General features: G+C 43.9%; 1 protein-coding gene across 2 annotated transcripts; it reads right to left on the reverse strand.

Moving 5' to 3' along the window:
- Positions 1-226: 226 nt before the first annotated feature.
- On the reverse strand, positions 227-7,582 carry LOC115150496 (E3 ubiquitin-protein ligase DTX3L-like). 2 transcript variants are annotated; one of them, XM_029693857.1, is made up of 11 exons: positions 7,503-7,582; positions 6,998-7,084; positions 4,718-4,798; positions 4,526-4,621; positions 4,284-4,337; positions 3,896-4,042; positions 3,358-3,598; positions 2,937-3,109; positions 1,308-2,831; positions 947-1,164; positions 227-691 (listed from the first exon to the last, which is right to left on the reverse strand). In XM_029693857.1, the coding sequence occupies exons 2-11, from the start codon at positions 7,037-7,039 to the stop codon at positions 622-624; spliced, it is 2,646 nt and encodes an 881-aa protein (XP_029549717.1). In that variant the 5' UTR covers positions 7,040-7,084; positions 7,503-7,582; the 3' UTR covers positions 227-621. The 2 variants fall into 2 exon arrangements, with proteins under 2 accessions (XP_029549717.1, XP_029549718.1); XM_029693858.1 differs by lacking the exon at positions 7,503-7,582 and having other exon boundaries at positions 4,586-4,621; positions 6,998-7,313.
- Between the last annotated feature and the right edge of the window lie 11,154 nt (positions 7,583-18,736).

Genomic DNA, 18,736 nt, shown 5'->3' on the forward strand with positions numbered 1-18,736 from the left:
TGGACTGGACTAGAGTTTACTACAATTAATACCAAATTAACCAAATGTGAGATCAGTCTTAAATGAACGTTTTATTTTCATTACCAATCGTTAATCACACAAGAACACGTGTATTGGGCCTTAAGTGAGCAAGTGGATCTGTTTATCTAATAATGAGATCACCTGGTAATTCTAATATGTTGAGGTTGATTTTAAATCTGAATGTTACCATTCTGTTTAAAAGCACTGACATAATAATCAAACAAGATTTAATGTTACATATTTCTAATCATTCGAGATATATTGTCATAGCTCACACGTTAGCCTAGATCCAAGCATCTATAATAAAAAGAACTACCAGTATACCAATCAAAACTAAATCCCCGAAAGTTGACATTTGTTTAGACAAATGGCTTCATAAAACAAAGAACCTTGACCAAAAAGGTCCCGGACACCAAAAAACATTTTCCAAAAGACTCTTGTACTGTAGTATTGTCACAACCCAGAGAGGGAACAGTGATATGGCAAACAATCAACAAACATCTTGAATCCATAGTATAGCTTTCCCCTCTGTTTAATTTTAATGTATGCAGCTTTGAATCTCAACTGAACTAGTCTTCTGATCTATTTCCAAAAATGTCTTCATTTGATGCCTTTGGCTTTCAGCTCATCCTTCACTCTGCTCAGGTAGCCAGGGTCAGGATAGCCATAACTGTGGGGAAACACAAAGCACACAAAACTTTGAATTAAACAAATTCTCCAATTATTTCTGAGCTTGCATCTGGTTCAAATCTCATGAGGGATCAATGTTGTTCCTCCAGGCAAGGTAGTAGTAGACACTTAACCTGAATTAAGTCAATGCAAAATATAGAAAAAACATTTCTACATGACATAAGAAAATGTTAACTGTGTTAGTCACTAGAGGCATACAGAAGTTTATTCATATCTATAGTCTTAGATGGTGTACTTTTGTGCCCCTCCTCCGATGTTGGTTTTGTGGTGAATGTCGTTCCAGGTCACTACGTTCTCTGCCCCAGTGGTTCTGGAGATCCCAACTGTGAAAATCAGCCTCTGATTAAATGCTTTCTTCAGCAGCTTTAGCACCTCATTCCCCTCAATGTTATTGGGTAGATAAGCGCTTCTTTTGGTCCCATTGAAATGCTTTCCAGGGTTGGGATGTTTCTTCTGAAAACAGACAATGTAAACAAAAACTAATAGCAATGGCAACAAATGGCTGTGTAAATATAAAACACTGTAGTGGAAATTGGGAGATAAATGTATTGTCAACTTTTACATTTACAGTATAATGAAGAACCTGAGGCTTTTACCGTCTGTTTTCCATCTGGAATATCATAGTTGATAACTATCGTGCCACATTGAGTGAATCCAGGTAGGCTGGTGTAAGAAATAGTGTGTGTCATTGTTCCATCGGGCTGGTCTCCCTCCACCTTCCCGTATACATCCTTACACACAGGACAGCTGGGGCCCAAGGTTTCCACTGACAGCCTCAGACACTCTTTACAAAACTCATGGGTGCACGACAACTTCTCCTTGTTGATAAATATATCCATGCATATGGGGCATATTGCTTCTCCAGTTGCTCCCACCTCAGCTGCTCCAGTGTTGAAGTCTTCAGGATACACAATCCTCTGCTTGTCTTCCTCTTTAAACACAGGCCCACCCAGCTTCTCTTCGAGCTCTTTGACAGCAGGGCCTAAATGCTCCGGTAGGCCGATCAGCCTCCAGGGACCGTAGTTTTCTCCTGCCCCAACACATTGGTGTCGAGAGCGGACCTTCTCCAGCATATCCCCCACAGTCCCTGCCTGGGTAGTGTCTAGCAGGTAGCAGCTCATTGTTGACGTGGCAACCTTCTGGTAGAGGTGCATGAGAGCTCTGATGGCGTGGCTTTCCAGAGAGACAGTGTGTTGGGACTTGATAGCTCTGGTTGTCACTCTGACCTTCCCCTGAGAGGGATTATTCATGAAAACTACTCCAAATTTATTTTGGATTGCTGTTATTTTTTCATTAAATATTTTTTTAATCAGCTCCCAGTGGGCTGGGTCCATGGACAGCCCACTTGACACCAGTGGGTCTTTGATCTCAAGCACAATCTCTGTAGATCTCCTTCCAGATCCAAAGGCCTTATCTGTGGAGCTGTGATCCATTTCGAAGGTCTTCACTGTGGAGCTATGGCCCACCCCGAAAGCCTTCCCGACTGCTACCATGCTCTGCTTCGGCCCGAACACATTGCAACTGTTGGCGGACACGTTCAGCACCAGCCTGGACTCCTCATTCTGGATGTTCTTCAGCGTATTCTGGAGGTCTTCTGGATTCATGCGTGGCAAATGTATGGAGATGCTGTCAAAATCACCTGCACGCTTCTGGAAGAGGTCAATTAACTCCTGGTAGGCTTCGGACATCAGAAAATCTCTGCCTGTTTTCTCTGAATCTTCTTTGACAGACACCTTCACATCTGCATCGATTTTGACTCCATTTCTTTTCTCTATGTCCTTCATCTCCTTCTGGTAGGCCTGGTTCATGTACCCAAAGAGGGTCAGTGGGACTGGAAAGCTCATGTCCTTTTGCCCAGGGGCTTCATGGGTGTTCATTCCCTTATGAGTCATGCTTGGTGTCGCTGCTAAATCATTCCAATCACCTGCTGGCCCAGCCTCAGCTTCCTTGATGACCTTGTTCACCTCTCTGTGGAACTTCTCCACTTCATCAAAGTTCCCAGTAAAGGTCAGTGAGTGATAAGTGTGGTACTGACTGAACCTGGTCTGAAGGGCAACCTGTGCTTCATGTGGGATGCCACTGAGGTCAATGATAGTATGTACAGTTATTGGGAGTTTGACCTAGTGGGAAAATATAATATTAAAAAGATTTAGATATCTTACATCTATACTTGATTTTAAAATGCAATCAAATAATCAAACATTTACAAAAGCAAAGCCAATTACATCCTGTGGAGTGTGTGACGTTGGAGGAGAGCCATCCATTGAGCTAGGTTTACAGTCTGATTGGTTCCAGGGTGTAGACGGTGCAGTCTTGTGAAACTGCACAGTAGCGGTTGTCTTGGCCTGGTCTTTGAAGGTCATCTGTGTTTCCCTCTGATTCAGAAGTACTTTTAGATCTTCAAATAGGGCAGATTAATATATTAAGATTAACATTAAGGATTTAAGATAAAGGAATAACTGTAACCAAATCAAACATGCTGACATATCTAATAAAATATTAGTTCCCAGATAAAAGCATGCATTTGAGGACACATTAATAATGTACTGTTGATGTGAATATTTTCTTCTTAGCAGCACCACCATGGCTTGTTTATCCTCAACATTTAAAATGGGTACTAGGTATTTTTGACTTCATCATTCTCACCTGTTGAGGGAGTTATCTTGACCTCAGCCCATGACCCATTGTAATAAAGACCTTTCACGGTACAATCTGTAGTCTTATCACCAAAGTCTTTATTGAGCCATGACTGGAGAGTTTTCTCTAGTGTAGATTCCCATTTTGATGGAAGGTTTTCCCTAGGCCACTTCACAGTGATGTAGACTGTAGCTTCATCTGGAGATGCTGATGGCTGCTTTCTCTCTTCAACCTTAGCTTGATTCAGATCCTGAAAAAAATGTCTGAGCATAAATATGGTTGTTGGCGCAACAGCTTATTCAGTCCTAGAGGACCTGTAGTTTAGTCATTGAAATTCATTCCGGATAATCTCATTTTGCTCCTTGGGTACAAATCAGAGCCCGATTTTTATTTATCTATTTTGATTTTTTAATTTTCAGGGCAATAACAGGAACACTGTCCGTGTCCAAATACCCATACGTGCGTTCTAAATAGTAGGCTGATTGAAATAGAACATTTTATAGTATGTGAAATGTAGAAAATCCTGTGATCTGTTGGATAGAATTACCACATGTTGAGTCCTTTGGGAGTTGATGGGAGAATGCTGATCTCTCTGTGATTGGCTGTCTTTATTAGAGCCAGTAGCTCCTCCAGCAGGATACACACTCATCTCATTTCCCTCAATCTCCTCCTTTGACCAATACAGATCTGTGCCCTGAAAAAATAAGAGATTCAATATGATTTTGACCTAACAATCAATTTTAACTCCATTTGGACTATAAAGTCTTCAAAGGTGAGCTGTAGAAAGCATAGCTCTGATAGTTACTTCTGTCAGAACTTTAGAAAAAACATTTACTAATGAAAAATGATTATTCTTTAACATGTACTTTACATACTATATAACGTCTTATGTCATTCAGATATTTCAAAATCTATTGTCAACTTGTGGTCTTAACCTGGGGTGGTGTATCCAGTCCTCCTTCAGATTCATCATCTGTCAAATACAGGTCCTGAAAGAATAACTGGACATCAGTATGACGTTGATCTTATCCTAACTTGAATTGTGATTCGTTTTGGCAACTTCATGAAACAGCATGGGATAGTCTATGAAAGCAGGTATGATAACGATAAGATCACCTGCTTTCTCAGGCCTGAGTCAGACTAGTTGACATGATCATAATTACACTTTACTCAATACCTTTTGCTGATCATCAGTCAAAACAGTACTTTGGGTGTGACATGAACGTGGCTGTGTTACCATCACTGGCTCCCCACTTGTTCCTGAAGAATAGGTCTGAGAGAGATAGGAGGGTTAATATCTTCAATCATCACAGAATAGCACATTTCATAATTGTGGTCTTAAATTATTTATAAGAAAAACAATACCTACCCTATCACCTCTCCCATGGGGGCTCGGAGATGCCCATTGTGGATGGTGCAGTGCTCTACTGGCAGCCAAGGCTAGGTCAGACTGCAAGAGAAGAGCGAGATGTGTACGGGTTGTAGGTTTTCACATACAGTGCAATTTTTGTTGTGCAGTTTCTCTTCCTGAAGAAATGTGGTTCTCATATAATCTAATTCGAACACAAGCAAACTACTGTTTGGTTCGTCTAGTTCCACATATGTAACTTAAGTATGCCCTCTCATGAACAGCTTTATATTTACATACATTTTTAAAGAAGGTGGAGGGCTCCGTATAGACATGATTGGTTGACGGTAGGTGGGAGCGGGAGGTCCTGCATAAACACGAACTCACTTCCTTGACCACTACCTTTACAACAACTCTGCTCTGAGCAGCACAAGAAGTATGAATGCCCTGACTTCTGTAGAGGCTGTATTGCGGTAAATGCTGTACGGCCACTGCAGACATGGGATTGACCATGCAGAGCCTTTAATAACAGCTCTTAGCCATGGTATACTGAACAAAAATATAAAAGCAAAATGTAAAGTTTTGGTCCCATGTTTCATGAGCTGAAAAAAACATGACATATTCCATATGAACAAAAAGCTTATTTCTCTCAAATGTTTTGTACAAATTTGTTTACATATCTGTTAGTGACATCCACCTGACAGGTGTGGCATATCAAGAAGCTTATTAAACAGCATGATCACAGGTGCACCTTGTGTTGGGGACAAAAGGCCAGTCTAAAATGTGCAGGTTTGTCACAACACAATCCCACAGATGTGGCAAGTTTTGAGGGAGCGTGCAATTGGTATGCTAACTGCAGGTATGCCCACCAGAGCTGTTGCCAGAGAATTTGTTAATTTCTCTACCATAAGCTGCCTCTGTCGCCAGACCAGGACCTCCACATCTGTCTTCTTCACCTGCGTGATTGTCTGAGACCAGCCACCCAGACAGCTGATGAAACTCAGGAGTATTTCTGACTCTAATAAAGCCCTTTTGTGGGGCTCCGAAGTGGATAGGCCTATGGCTGCGCCCCTGCCCAGTCATGTGAAATCCATAGATTAGGGCCTAATTAATTTCAATTGACTGATTTCCTTATATGAACTGCAACTTAGTAAAATTGTTGTATGCTGTGTTTATATTTTTGTTTAGTATATAATGGCAATACACCACACCCCCTCAGGCCGTAAAATCTGTCGATGTGCTTTTGAGCAAGGCACTTAACCCTAAATTGCTCTGGATAAGAGTGTCTACTAAAATGATACGTTTAATTAAAAACTCTGTTAGAAATGGAGAACTTGTCAAACAACTTATCTATTACTGCTGTTCAATATCCAAAATAATATACCCATTATATCAAACAAGCTGCTGTTTGACTAAAAATAAGTTAATGTATGAATATTGTAGTGAATTCATATTCCAGGAACCCGGGTCCAGTGACTGTCAACCCAACACAGTTACTCTCCAAGAGATCCAAACCTCTTGACCAGGTTGCTAGGTGTTGGGCTATACACTACCCCCTTTCCTTCGGGAGAGCGCCTCCGCACGTTTTTCATTACTAAGTCCCTCACGCACCACCCAACCCCACCTCTGACACCAGTGTAATGAATTTGGAAGTAGCCGGGACCCTAACCCAACACCTTACATACTGACCACACAGCACGCGTTGCATAAGAAATGTACACATACATGTTATTCAATCATTGCACCCACATTGCTCGTGTGTGTCATTGAGCATCAGTGTAGCCAGGCGCTACAATAGAACTTGGTTTTACTTGTGAAGCTTGACATGCTGCAAGTCCCACCTCTCCCATCAGTTTTTAGGAGCATATACCTATGTGGGTGATTGATAGGTGAACCGAGGTCCACAGTCCAGTTGGTGGTAATGCACCTTAAAGTTGGTTGCCAACCGCCATATAAAGTTCAAAGAAGAAGCCTGAAGGAGGAGATATTACTATAAACGAACTGTTACCATTTTATCTGTGGATTGTCAGAGTAGAGGACCTTGTGCATTTCAGGTAAAATAACAACCCAATGTTTATATCCCAGGGAACATTTGAAGCTAGCCTGTCCCCAAATGAATATAGTTGGTTCAGAGTTCGTGTCTAGTAGGCGGACAAAATCAACATGGACGAGAGATGTGGTCAGCATGTTAATGGTTACGCCAAGAGATCCGAACCTCCTAACGAGGTTCGCTGGGTGTTGCTTTTGGTCGCTGCAATATTAAAGGTACTCATGCATTTGTCCTCAAACCAGCCTACTCACATTATCACCCACTTCCACCATGTCAACGTCATTTTCTGCCATGTAGATTTAAGTCTTCTTGCTTCACCCAGTCAAACTCCGTGTGTCCTACACAGGAAATAGGCCTTATTCGTTGGATGAATATCATCAATACGAAAATCTTGGCCGTTTTGGGCCAACTGCGCGACGCCACAGAAAATAGTATCACTTTCGTTTCCCAAGTTGCAACACAGCCCAAGGTTGACGATAGCCTATGTCGATTTAGTAGCCTACAAAACTCGAGGCTACTAAATCCGAATGAATAGGCCTAGTTAGAATATAACGCGTGTAGTTTTAGATTAAAACATAATACACATCGAGAATAATACATTGTTCTTTTATATTATTCAATTGATTAAAAAATAAAACATTATGAACTTGTAATTTTCTATGCATATTTCCTATTTTAATAGTACGGCTATACAATAGTTTATTAAATAGTTTTCGGTGCCCGATGTTTTGCTAAAATATTGTCTAGGTTACATACCAGGCGTGTACAGCTGTCTCAGTTTAATGTTATCTAATTTATAGACGTGGACGTTATGGGTGTAAGATGGCACAGTGATGCCATCTGTTGGTAAATGTTAATTACTGCAGCTCCAGTGTTTTTACCGGTGTACTTGAAATACCCGGATGTAATTGCAATAGACTGGTTGCTCCCATCAATGCCTCTGTCTCATCATTTAACATTCAAACAGTGGAAGCGAAAACGAAAGTAACGATGATTCAAGAATGCAACACTATAGCTGGCTAGAGGCACTTTCTGTCAAAAGAGGGGGAGTATCACAGCTATTGTAGCCTATGGCCCACTGTAGGGTTTAATTTGCTAAAATTATTACTCACTGTACTGTATCCGGATGGATGGACCAAATTAACCACAATCCACATAGACGGTACACAGAAAATACTGTATGTAGGTCTAGCCTTTATTCTCACAATCCAACTCCCAAACAAAATTCAATTATCGTTTTTTAAAGGTAAATATATTGAGTAAATCATTAATGACTCTATTAATGTGTTGTCGGCAGACTAGTCCAAATAGGCTACCCCTGCCAAAGAGAGATTGCATCTAATCGGGTCCGTGTACTTTCTGGTCAATATTTCCTATTAGATGACAAGATTTTAAAAAACGAGCAAAGGGTCGTTGCTCATTTATTTGATTGAATCTGAAATCAAACAACAAATGTTTATTTTTTTATTGTCTGAAGGTCATATTAAATAACGAGAAACGAAATAATGATTTCATTATTCAAATGTGTTTTTAATTATCCGTTCTGGTTCAATCCGTGCACCATACATTTTGGCCAATTAATAGTCGTGGCTTCCTGACAACACAGAAATGATCATGTTTTTTTCTTAATGTTTTTGATCTTACATATTATGTCATCGAATAAACCCATTTTTTCCATTCTAATGATTTGATGATTGACGGTCACTGTAGTGGCCTAGGTCAGTGAGACAGACAGACACTTCCACAACTTTTACAACCTTAAGCACTTTAACCTGTAGTCTATATAATTGTGGATAGGCTCAATAACATACAACTGATCAACACAAGCTTGAGTACCTACGAGCTTAGACAACATAACCACTCGATTTTACAGGAAAGCATGAATGTCATTTGATATTCCATTTATTGAGGCATTTAATCATGGGCAGGCAGCCACAGTCTGTTGAAAATCACGTCATAAGCTAGGATCTACACATGACCCATGGAGAACAGTTTCTAGTTTTTCCTATTTCAGGATCTGGACATTTCTGATGAGCCTAAACTACATCAATAATTATTTATGACATAAAAACTGAGCTCTGTCCGCGGACCTATGAGCATATGAGGGGTCCTTTGAAATGCTGGTTTATTCCCAGTGCTGAGCTGGTAGTGTAACTGACATGTAACGTTAGTTAATGTTTCAGCCCACTCGACTGATGTGAATGAATTAGCCAGCTAGTAGCAGCTGTTCAATCCTATACTTACTATGTGGGCTAAGTTAGGATATTATACTGAATTGAATCAACCAGACTCGGGGGTAAAATTCAACATGTTTTTATTCCATCACTGTCCGTGTAAAAAGCCACATATTCCTTTTACTGATGTGGTGACGTCATATATCAGTACATCACATCAATACACGACATCCCCCTTTACTTGGATATGAACTTCAATGTCAACCTGACATACACAACCACACTCATTCTTTACCTGTATAGCAACCTTTGTTACCAATAAACAACTGAAATCCGTTTAATGTGTTGTTATTTCTGTTCTCCTAATTTTTTTTATTTTTATGTAACCTTTATAATAACTAGCCAAGTCAGTTAAGAACACATTCTTATTTACAATGACGGCCTACCCCGGCCAAACCCTAAACCGGACAGCGCTGGGCCAATTGTGCGCCGCCCTATGGGATCTACAAACTATAAATACCTAGGTGTCTGGTTAGACTGTAAACTCTCCTTCCAGACTCACATTAAACATCTCCAATCCAAAATTAAATCTAGAATCGGCTTCCTATTTTGCAACCAAGTCTCCTTCACTCATGCTGCCAAGCATACCCTCGTAAAACTGACTATACTACCGATCCTTGACTTCACCGATGTCATTTACAAAATAGCCTCCAACACTCTACTCAGCATATTGGATGTAGTCTATCACAGTGCCATCTGTTTTGTCACTAAAGCCCCATATACTACCCACCACTGTGACCTGTATGCTCTCGTTGGCTGGCCCTCGCTACATATCCGTCGCCAAACCCACTGGCTCCAGGTCATCTATAAGTCTTTGCCAGGTAAAGTCCCACCTTATCTCAGCTCACTGGTCACTATAGCAACACCCACCCGCTCGAGCAGGTATATTTCACTGGTCATCCCCAAAGCCAACACCTACTTTGGCCGCCTCTCCTTCCAGTTCTCTGCTGCCAATGACTGGAACGAATTGCAAAAAATCACTGAATCTGGAGTCTTATATCTCCCTCACTAACTATAAGCATCAGCTGTCAGAGCAGCTTACCGGTCACTGCACCTGTACACAGCCCATCTGTAAATAGCCCACCCAACTACCTCATCCCCATATTATTATTTTTTGCACCACAGTATCTCTACTTGCACATCATCATCTGCACATCTGTCACTCCAGTGTTAATGCTAAATTGTAATTATTTCACCACTATGGCCTATTTATTGCCTTACCTCCCTAATCTTACTACATTTGCACACTGTATATAGATTTTTCTATTGTGTTATTAACTGTACCTTTGTTTAACCCATGTGTAACTCTGTGTTATTTTGGTCGCACTGCTTTGCTTTATCTTGGCCAGGTCGCAGTTGTAAATGAGAACTTGTTCTCAACTAGCTTACCTGGTTAAATAAAGGTGAAATAAATAGAATAAAAAAGCTAAACTAGAGTCTGTAGTGACACCTCTAGCACTGAGATGCAGTGTCTTAGACTGCTGTGCTACTCAGCTTACTTCTAAGCAAAACAAAACAGTATTGTTCTTTTTTTCTTACTGTAGCAAAACATTCTGCACCTTTTTCACAACATTTGCATTTGCCCTCCTTTTTCAGTTTATACTGGTTTTCTTTACCACTTGCAGTGTTAACTTCTGTGGCAGTTTAATTTATCTATGAAGCCTGACTGGCTTGGGTGTCTGTGGTCTTTGTGGTGATCCCTAACAGATAGTCTCTGGTTTGGATTCAATGTAATATCTCAGAGTAGGACTCTGTTCCACAGTCTCTTTCAGTTGTGTGGTGTACTTTAGTTGTGGATATGGTTCCTCAATTGTATACCTCTTCACAAATGTTTTATTCCTTGAATACCTAGCTCAGGTTGGAGATTAAACAACCACATTGTTTCCCTCTTTATTGATCAGTGTGTGGTGTCTTGTTGAAGGTTGTTGTGAACTTGTCTGTTTTGTCCTGTTTTAGGAGAACCTAATCTCCAAGTCCACGTCAGAGTGTTTGGCTCTGCAACGGTTGTCTGCATAGATCTTGGCTTTCCCTTTCTGCTCAGCATCATAGTCCCGTGTCTCCAGGTCACTCTGTGGTGTAGCTATATCCGGAAGATTCCCCCTCATTTTCCTTTTGAAAAGGAGTTCAGCTGGGCTCTTGCTCTTGGTAGAGTGATCAATGGACCTGTAGACTGTCACGTACTTGCCTAGCTCCCGCTTCCAGTCCAGCCCCTCAGCTACTGCAATGCGAATCTGTTTCATGAGGGAGGCATTTTTCCGCTTCACCATTTGCCTGTGCCCATTGTGGCATAATTTTTCCATGCTGTATCCCATTTCTCACCTCTCTTAGCTCTTCATCTGTAGCTGATGTTTCCTCCACTCCCCTTGCGGTCATTGCATTTGGAGTTGCGTTCACAGCCACAAATCTCACATACTCCTCTGCTCCATGTGTGTGACAGTCTTTCACTGCAGTCTTTCCAGTTAGACGAGACAGAGGGTCAGCAATGTTGTTTTTCCCTGGTATGTGGACAACACAAAAGTCATACGGTTGTAGTCTCCGCACCCACCGTTCGATGCGAACTCATGGCTTTGAGCGAGGACTGTAAATAGCCTCCACCGCCTTATGATCAGTCACTAGATCAAATTCCCTGCCGTGTACATACGGGTGAAGCCTTTCACAAGCCCAAACCAAATCAATGGCCTCACACACAGTTTGTGAATATCTGCGGTCACACTCTGACAGACTCCTGCTCACATAAGACTGGAACCACTTCTCTGTGTTGTTCTTGCACGAGCAAAGCTCCTAGGCCCACTGGTCCTGTCTGATTTGACTTTTGTGGGAGCGTCTTTGTCAAAGTACACGAGTATCGCGGCTTTGGCAAGTTTCTCTTTTAATGTCTGAAATGCCTTCTTTTCAGGTCCAAAGTGGAATGTTGTGTCCTTCTTGGTCAACTTCTGCAGAGGCTCTGAGAGTGTAGAGAACTGGGGAACGAACCTACTGCTGTAGCCCACTAAGCCTAGAAAGCTAGGAACCTCTGATGCCGTCTCAGGCTCCCTGGCCTCGACCTCTGCTCTCACTCTTTCAGCTGTGGGCCCAATGCCCTTCTGTGAGAGTAACATGACCATAACCACCAATTTGTCAATGTTGAACTGACATTTCTCCGAGTTGAGAGTCAGCCCACAGTTCCCCAGCCTATTGAGGCTGGTCATGGGTCTCCTTGTCTGGGGGCGATGATGTCATCCGAAATGTTCTACGCCCCCTCGATGCCTGCCCATGCTCGCCGATGAAACACCAAATATGAGTATTTTATATCTGTATATCCCATTATGCACTGCAAACATTGTTATGCCTCTTGACTCTGGTGTTAGCTCCAATTAATGATAGCCCCATTAAAGATCCAGTTTACTGAACATGACAGACCCATTCATTCCTTGTTAATCTACTGTGGGGATTGGGTACCTGCCACATATGATTGCTGTGTTTGCTTGTCTCATGTCCAGACACAGCCTTATGTCATCGTCTGGTTTTGGCACTACCAGATTCACCCATGGTGTGGCGCACCATCCACTCTCTCGACTAAGTCCATGTTTTGTAGTTACTCTCTCTTTCTCTCCACAGCTTCTCTCAGGTGGAATGGTACACGCCTAAGGGCCTGTGCTACTGGCGTCACATTTCTATCAACATGTAGGTTGATCTGCTTTGTGTTTAGCTTATCCACCCCTTCAAACAACTTGGGGTATTTCTGTTTTATCTGCGTTTTTATATCTGTCACTGCTGCTATGTCAACACCCACTTTTAGCACACCCAATTTGATGGCAGTCTCTTTACCTAGTTACGTTTATCCACGTCCACATATTACAGTGAACTCAGCCTAACTTTATTTGGCATGTGAAAACCCCTTTTACTGGTAATGTCTTGCTTGATGAGTATGCATATATGTTTTTCTCACTCGGTGATGAACGTCACCTGATTTCCTTGACTTTCAACATTTCCCACGTGCTCTTATCTACTACAGTATGTTACTCGTGGCCCCAGAGTCAATTAACATTAATAAATTGACCCCTCTTACTGAGAACGTGATCCTGTCTGAGTTACAGTTCTCTTTTACCAAATGCATAGTCTTGGTTTTGTTCGTCTGATTCAACATATTTCAGTCTGTTTTGAGTAACCTTTGGTCTTGCACATTTTAGCAAAATGGTCCTTCCCATTACATTTCTTGCAGGTCTGCCCATGTGCTGGACAAGCAGGGTCCTTTGCAAAATGATCTGCATGTCCACAACGATAGCACATCTTCTCTGATTTGTCTTTCCTTCTGTTTTCTTACTCTGCCTCTTTTTTGTGATAATTCCCCTCCTTTTTGAAAACACAATGCATGGTCTCATTATCTTTTGCATCTGTACTCGCATGCATGGTGGACATTTGCACTTCAATTTTAACATAGTTCGAGTGTCCGCGCTAATGTTAGCCCAGGGCCCATCTGTCCCAGCATGATGTAGAAGCAAAGCACCCCTCCGTTGTTTTGTAACCGCATCAACGCCACTGGATAGTATTAATACTTTACCATCCACGAACAGCTCAAACGCCATCAACCACTCTGCGTAAACTTCAACATGTCTTTACTCCATCACTGTCCGTGTAACAAGCCCCATGGTCCTTTACTGACGTGGTGACGTAATATATCAGTACGTCACATCACTACACGACAGTAGCTACCACAGCCAGTTCAGCTCTAGCATCTAAAGTTAGCTATTATTATAGCACTATATCAAAATTTATTAGTCACATGCGCTGAATACAACAGGTGTAGACCTTTCAGTGAAATGCTTACTTACGAGCCCCGAACCAACAATGCAGTTTTAAAAAATATGGATAAGAATAAGAAAAAGTAACAAGTAATTAAAGAGCAGCAGTAAAATAACAATAGCGAGACTATATACAGGGGGGTACCGGTACAGAGTCAATGTGTGGGGGCACCGGTTAGTTGAGGTAATACAGTTGAAGTTGGAAGTTTACATACACTTAGGTTGGAGTCATTAAAACTCATTTTTCAACCACTCCACAAATTTCTTGTTAACAAACTATTGTTTTGGCAAGTCGCTTAGGACATCTACTTTGTGCATGACACAAGTAATTGTTTACAGACAGATTATTTCACTTATAATTCACTGCATCACAATTCCAGTGGGTCAGAAGTTTACATACACTAAGTTGACTGTGCCTTTAAACAGCTTGGAAAATTCCTGAAAATTATGTCATGGCTTTAGAAGCTTCTGATAGGCTAATTGACATAATTTGAGTCAATTGGAGGTGTACCTGTGAATGTATTTCACGGTCTACCTTCAAACTCCGTGCCTCTTTGTTTGACATCATGGAAAAATCAAAAGAAATCAGCAAAGACCTCAGAAAAGAAATTGGAGACCTCCACAAGTCTGGTTCATCCTTGGGAGCAATTTCCAAACTGAGGATTCATCTGTACAAAACAATAGTACGCAAGTATAAACATCATGGGACCACGCAGCCGTCATACCCCTCAGGAGGAGACATATTCCGTCTCCAAAAGATGAACGTGCTTTGCTGCGAAAAGTGCAAATCAATCCCAGCAAAGGACCTTGTGAAGATGCTGGAGGAAACCGGTACAAAAGTATCTATATCCACAGTAAAACGAGTCCTATATCGATATAACCTGAAAGGCCGCTCAGCAAGGAAGAAGCCACTGCTCCAAAACCACCATAAAAAAGTCAGACTTCGGTTTGCAACTGCACATGGGGACAAAGATTGTACTTTTTGAAGAAAGGTCCTCTGGTCTGATGAAACAAAAATAGAACTGTTTGGGAATAATGACCATCGTTATGTTTGGAGGAAAAAGGGGGAGGCTTGTAAGCCGAAGAACACCATCCCAACCGTGAAGCGCAGGGGTGGCAGCATCATGTTGTGGGGGTGCTTTGCTGCAGGAGGGACTGGTACACTTCACAAAATAGATGGCATCATGAGGTCGGAAAATTATGTGGATATATTGAAGCAACATCTCAACACATCAGTCAGGAAGTTAAAGCTTGGTCGCAAATGGGCCTTCCAAATGGACAATGACCCCAAGCATACTTCCAAAGTTGTGGCAAAATGGCTTAAGGACAACAAAGTCAAGGTATTGGAGTGGCCATCACAAAGCCCTGACCTCAACCCTATAGAAGATTTGTGGGCAGAACTGAGAAAGCGTGTGTGGGCAAGGATTCTACAAACCTGACTCAATTACACCAGCTCTGTCAGGAGGAATGGGCCAAAATTCACCCAACTTATTGTGGGAAGCTTGTGGAAGGCAACCCAAAATGTTTGACCCAAGTTAAACAATTTAAAGGCAATGCTACCAAATACACTCAATTAGTATGTAAACTTCTGACCCACTGGGAATGTGATGAAAGAAATAAAATCTGAAATAAATAATTCTCTCTACTATTTGTTCTGACATTTCACATTCTTAAAATAAAGTGGTGATCCTAACTGACCTAAGACAGGGAATTTCTACTAGGATTAAATGTCAGGAATTGTGAAAAACTGAGTTTAAATGTATTTGGCTAAAGTGTATGTAAACTTCCGACTTCAACTGTATGTACATGTAGGTAAAGTTATTAAAGTGACTAAGCATAGATGATAACAACAGAGAGTAGCAGCGGTGTAAAAGAGGTGGGGGGCAATGCAAATAGTCTGGGTAGCCATGTGATTTGGTGTTCAGGAGTCTTATGGTTTAGGGGTAGAAGCTGTTTAGAAGCCTCTTGGACCTAGATTTGGCGCACCGGTACCGCTTGATGTGCGGTACCAGAGAGAACAGTCTATGACTAGGGTGGCTGGAGTTTTTGACAATTTTTAGGGCCTTCTTCTGACACCGCCTGGTATAGAGGTCCTGGATGGCCGGAAGCTTGATCCCAGTGATGTACTGGGCCGTTCGCACTACCCTCTGTAGTGCCTTGCGGTCGGAGGCCGAGCAGTTGCCATACCTGGCAGTGGTGCAACCCGTCAGGATGCTCTTGATGGTGCAGCAATAGAACCTTTTGAGGATCTGAGGACCCATGCCAAATCTTTTCAGTCTCCTGAGGGGGAATAGGTTTTGTCGTGCCCTCTTCACGACTGTCTTGGTGTGCTTTGTTAGTTTGTTGGTGACGTGGACACCAAGGAACTTGAAGCTCTCAACCTGCTTCACTGCAGCCCTGTCGATGAGAATGGGGGCATGCTCAGTCCTCTTTTTCCTGTAGTCCACAATCATCTCCTTTGTCTTGATCACATTGAGGGAGAGATTGTTGTCCTGGCACCACACGGCCAGGTCTCTGACCTCCTCCCTATAGGCTGTCTCGTCGTTCTCGGTGATCAGGCCTACCACTGTTGTGTCATCGGCAAACTTAATGATAGTGTTGGAGTCATGCCTGGCCGTGCAGTCATGAGTGAACAGGGAATACAGGAGGGGACTGAGTACACACCCCTGAGGGGCCCCTGTGTCGAGGATCAGCATGGCAGATGTGTTGTTACCTACCCTTACCACCTGGGGCGGCCCGTCAGGAAGTCCAGGATCCGGTTGCAGAGGGAGGTGTTTAGTCCCAGGGTCCTTAGCTTATTGATGAGCTTTGAAGGCACTATGGTGTTGAACGCTGAACTGTTGTCAATGAATAGCATTCTCACATAGGTGTTCCTTTTGTCCAGGTGGGAAAGGGCAGTATGGAGTGCAATAGAGATTGCATCATCTGTGGATCTGTTGGGGCGTTATGCAAATTGGAGTGGGTCTAGGGCTTCTGGGATAATGGCGTTGATCTGAGCCATGACCAGTCTTTCAAAGCACTTTATGGCTACAGATGTGAGTGCTACGGGTCAGTAGTCATTTAGGCAGGTTACCTTAGTATTCTTGGGCGCAGGCACTATGGTGGTCTGCTTGAAACATGTTGGTATTACAGACGCGGACAGGGTTAGGTTGAAAATATCAGTGAAGACACTTGCCAGTTGGTCAGCTCATGCAGTCAGTACATGTCCTTGTAATCCATTTGGCCCTGTGGCCTTATGAATGTTGACCTGTTTAAAAGTTTTACTCACATCGGCTATGGAGAGCGTGATCACACAGTCGTCCAGAACAGCTGATGCTCTCATACATGTTTCAGTGTTACTTGCCTTTGTAACGGCTGTCTGAGGAAGAAGTGGACCAAAATGCGGCGGAGTTAGGTTTCGTCATATTTAATTTCACGAACACTATGCAATTTACAAAAACAACTGCACGTCCTGACCCAACTACCCCCTCTACTGGTCAGGACGTGACAGTACCCCCCCCTCAAGGTGCAGACCCCGGGATGCACCTAAAAAAAGAAAACACAAGAAAATCCCCAATACCCCAACAAAAAATAATCCCTAAACAATAAGGGAGGGAAGGGAGGGTGGCTGCCGTCACCGACGGCACTGTGCTACACCCTCCCTCCCCAACCCACCTATCCTGGAGGTGGCTCAGGTGCAGGACGTGGACCTCGCTCCACCTTCGGCGTCGCCCACTTTGTTGGCGCCGATAGCTGCGCCGGGCAGACGGGCCACTCGGGCTGACCCTGGCAGACGGACCACTCTGGCTGGGTCGGAAGACATGCGGGCCACTCGGGCTGGGCCGGAAGACATGCGGGCCACTCGGGCTGGGCCGGAGGACAGGAGGGCCACTCGGGCTGGACCGGAGGGCAGGAGGGCCACTCGGGCTGGACCGGAGGGCAGGAGGGCCACTCGGCTGGACCGGAGGGCAGGAGGGCCACTCGGGCTGGACCGGAGGGCAGGAGGGCCACTCGGGCTGGGCCGGAGGGCAGGCATGGCACCCTGGCAGATCCGGGCAGGCGGGCACCTCTGGCAGATCCGGGCAGTCGGGCCACTCTGGCAGAACCGGGCAGTCTGGCCACTCTGGCAGAACCGGGCAGTCTGGCCACTCTGGCAGCTCTGGCTCAGGATTCACCAGGCTGGGGAGACATAACGGAGGCCTGGCTCTGGGCGCAGGCCCTGGACTGACCAGTCTGGGAAGACCCGCTGGAGGCCTGGTTTGAGGAGGTGGCACAGGAGAGACCAGGGTGGAGAGACCCACTGGAGGACTGGTCCGTGGAGGAGGCACGGGCTTGACCAGGATAGGGAGATCCACTGGAGGACTGGTCCGTGGAGGAGACACGGGCTTGACCAGGATAGGGAGACCCACTGGAGACACGGGCTTGACCAGGATAGGGAGACCCACTGGAGTACTGGTCCGTGGAGGAGGCACGGGCTTGACCAGGATGGGAAGACATGCAGGAGGCTTGGTTCTGGGCGTAGGCACAGGACGTGCAGGGCTGGGAAGACATGCAGGAGGCCTGTTTCTGGGCGCAGGCACAGTCTTTACCAGACAACCAGCACGCACCTCAGGACGAGTATGGAGAGCTGCCTCAGGTGACATCATTCCCACGACACGCTCATTAGGGCGAATGCCGTACTTTATGCACCACACTAGCAGCTCTCTCATCTCTCTCTCTCCTAATTTCCCCATTAACCCCATCACAGTCTCTGCCTCATATCCCTCGCTCACCTCCAATGTCATCCTTACTGGCTCTGGTTCCAACCTCAGCTCCACCGACTGTCCCGTGTGCCCCCACCAAAAAAATTATTGGGGCTGCCTCTCGCGCTCGTTGCGCTCTCTCTCCTCGTAATAGCGCCTCTCCGCTCTTGCCGCTTCAATCTCCCACTGAGGGAGGCGATAATCCCCAGCCTGAGTCCATGGTCCCTCTCCGTCCAGGATCTGTTCCCAAGTCC

Source organism: Salmo trutta, chromosome 16, assembly GCF_901001165.1.
Source record: "Salmo trutta chromosome 16, fSalTru1.1, whole genome shotgun sequence".
Lineage (NCBI taxonomy): Eukaryota > Metazoa > Chordata > Actinopteri > Salmoniformes > Salmonidae > Salmo > Salmo trutta.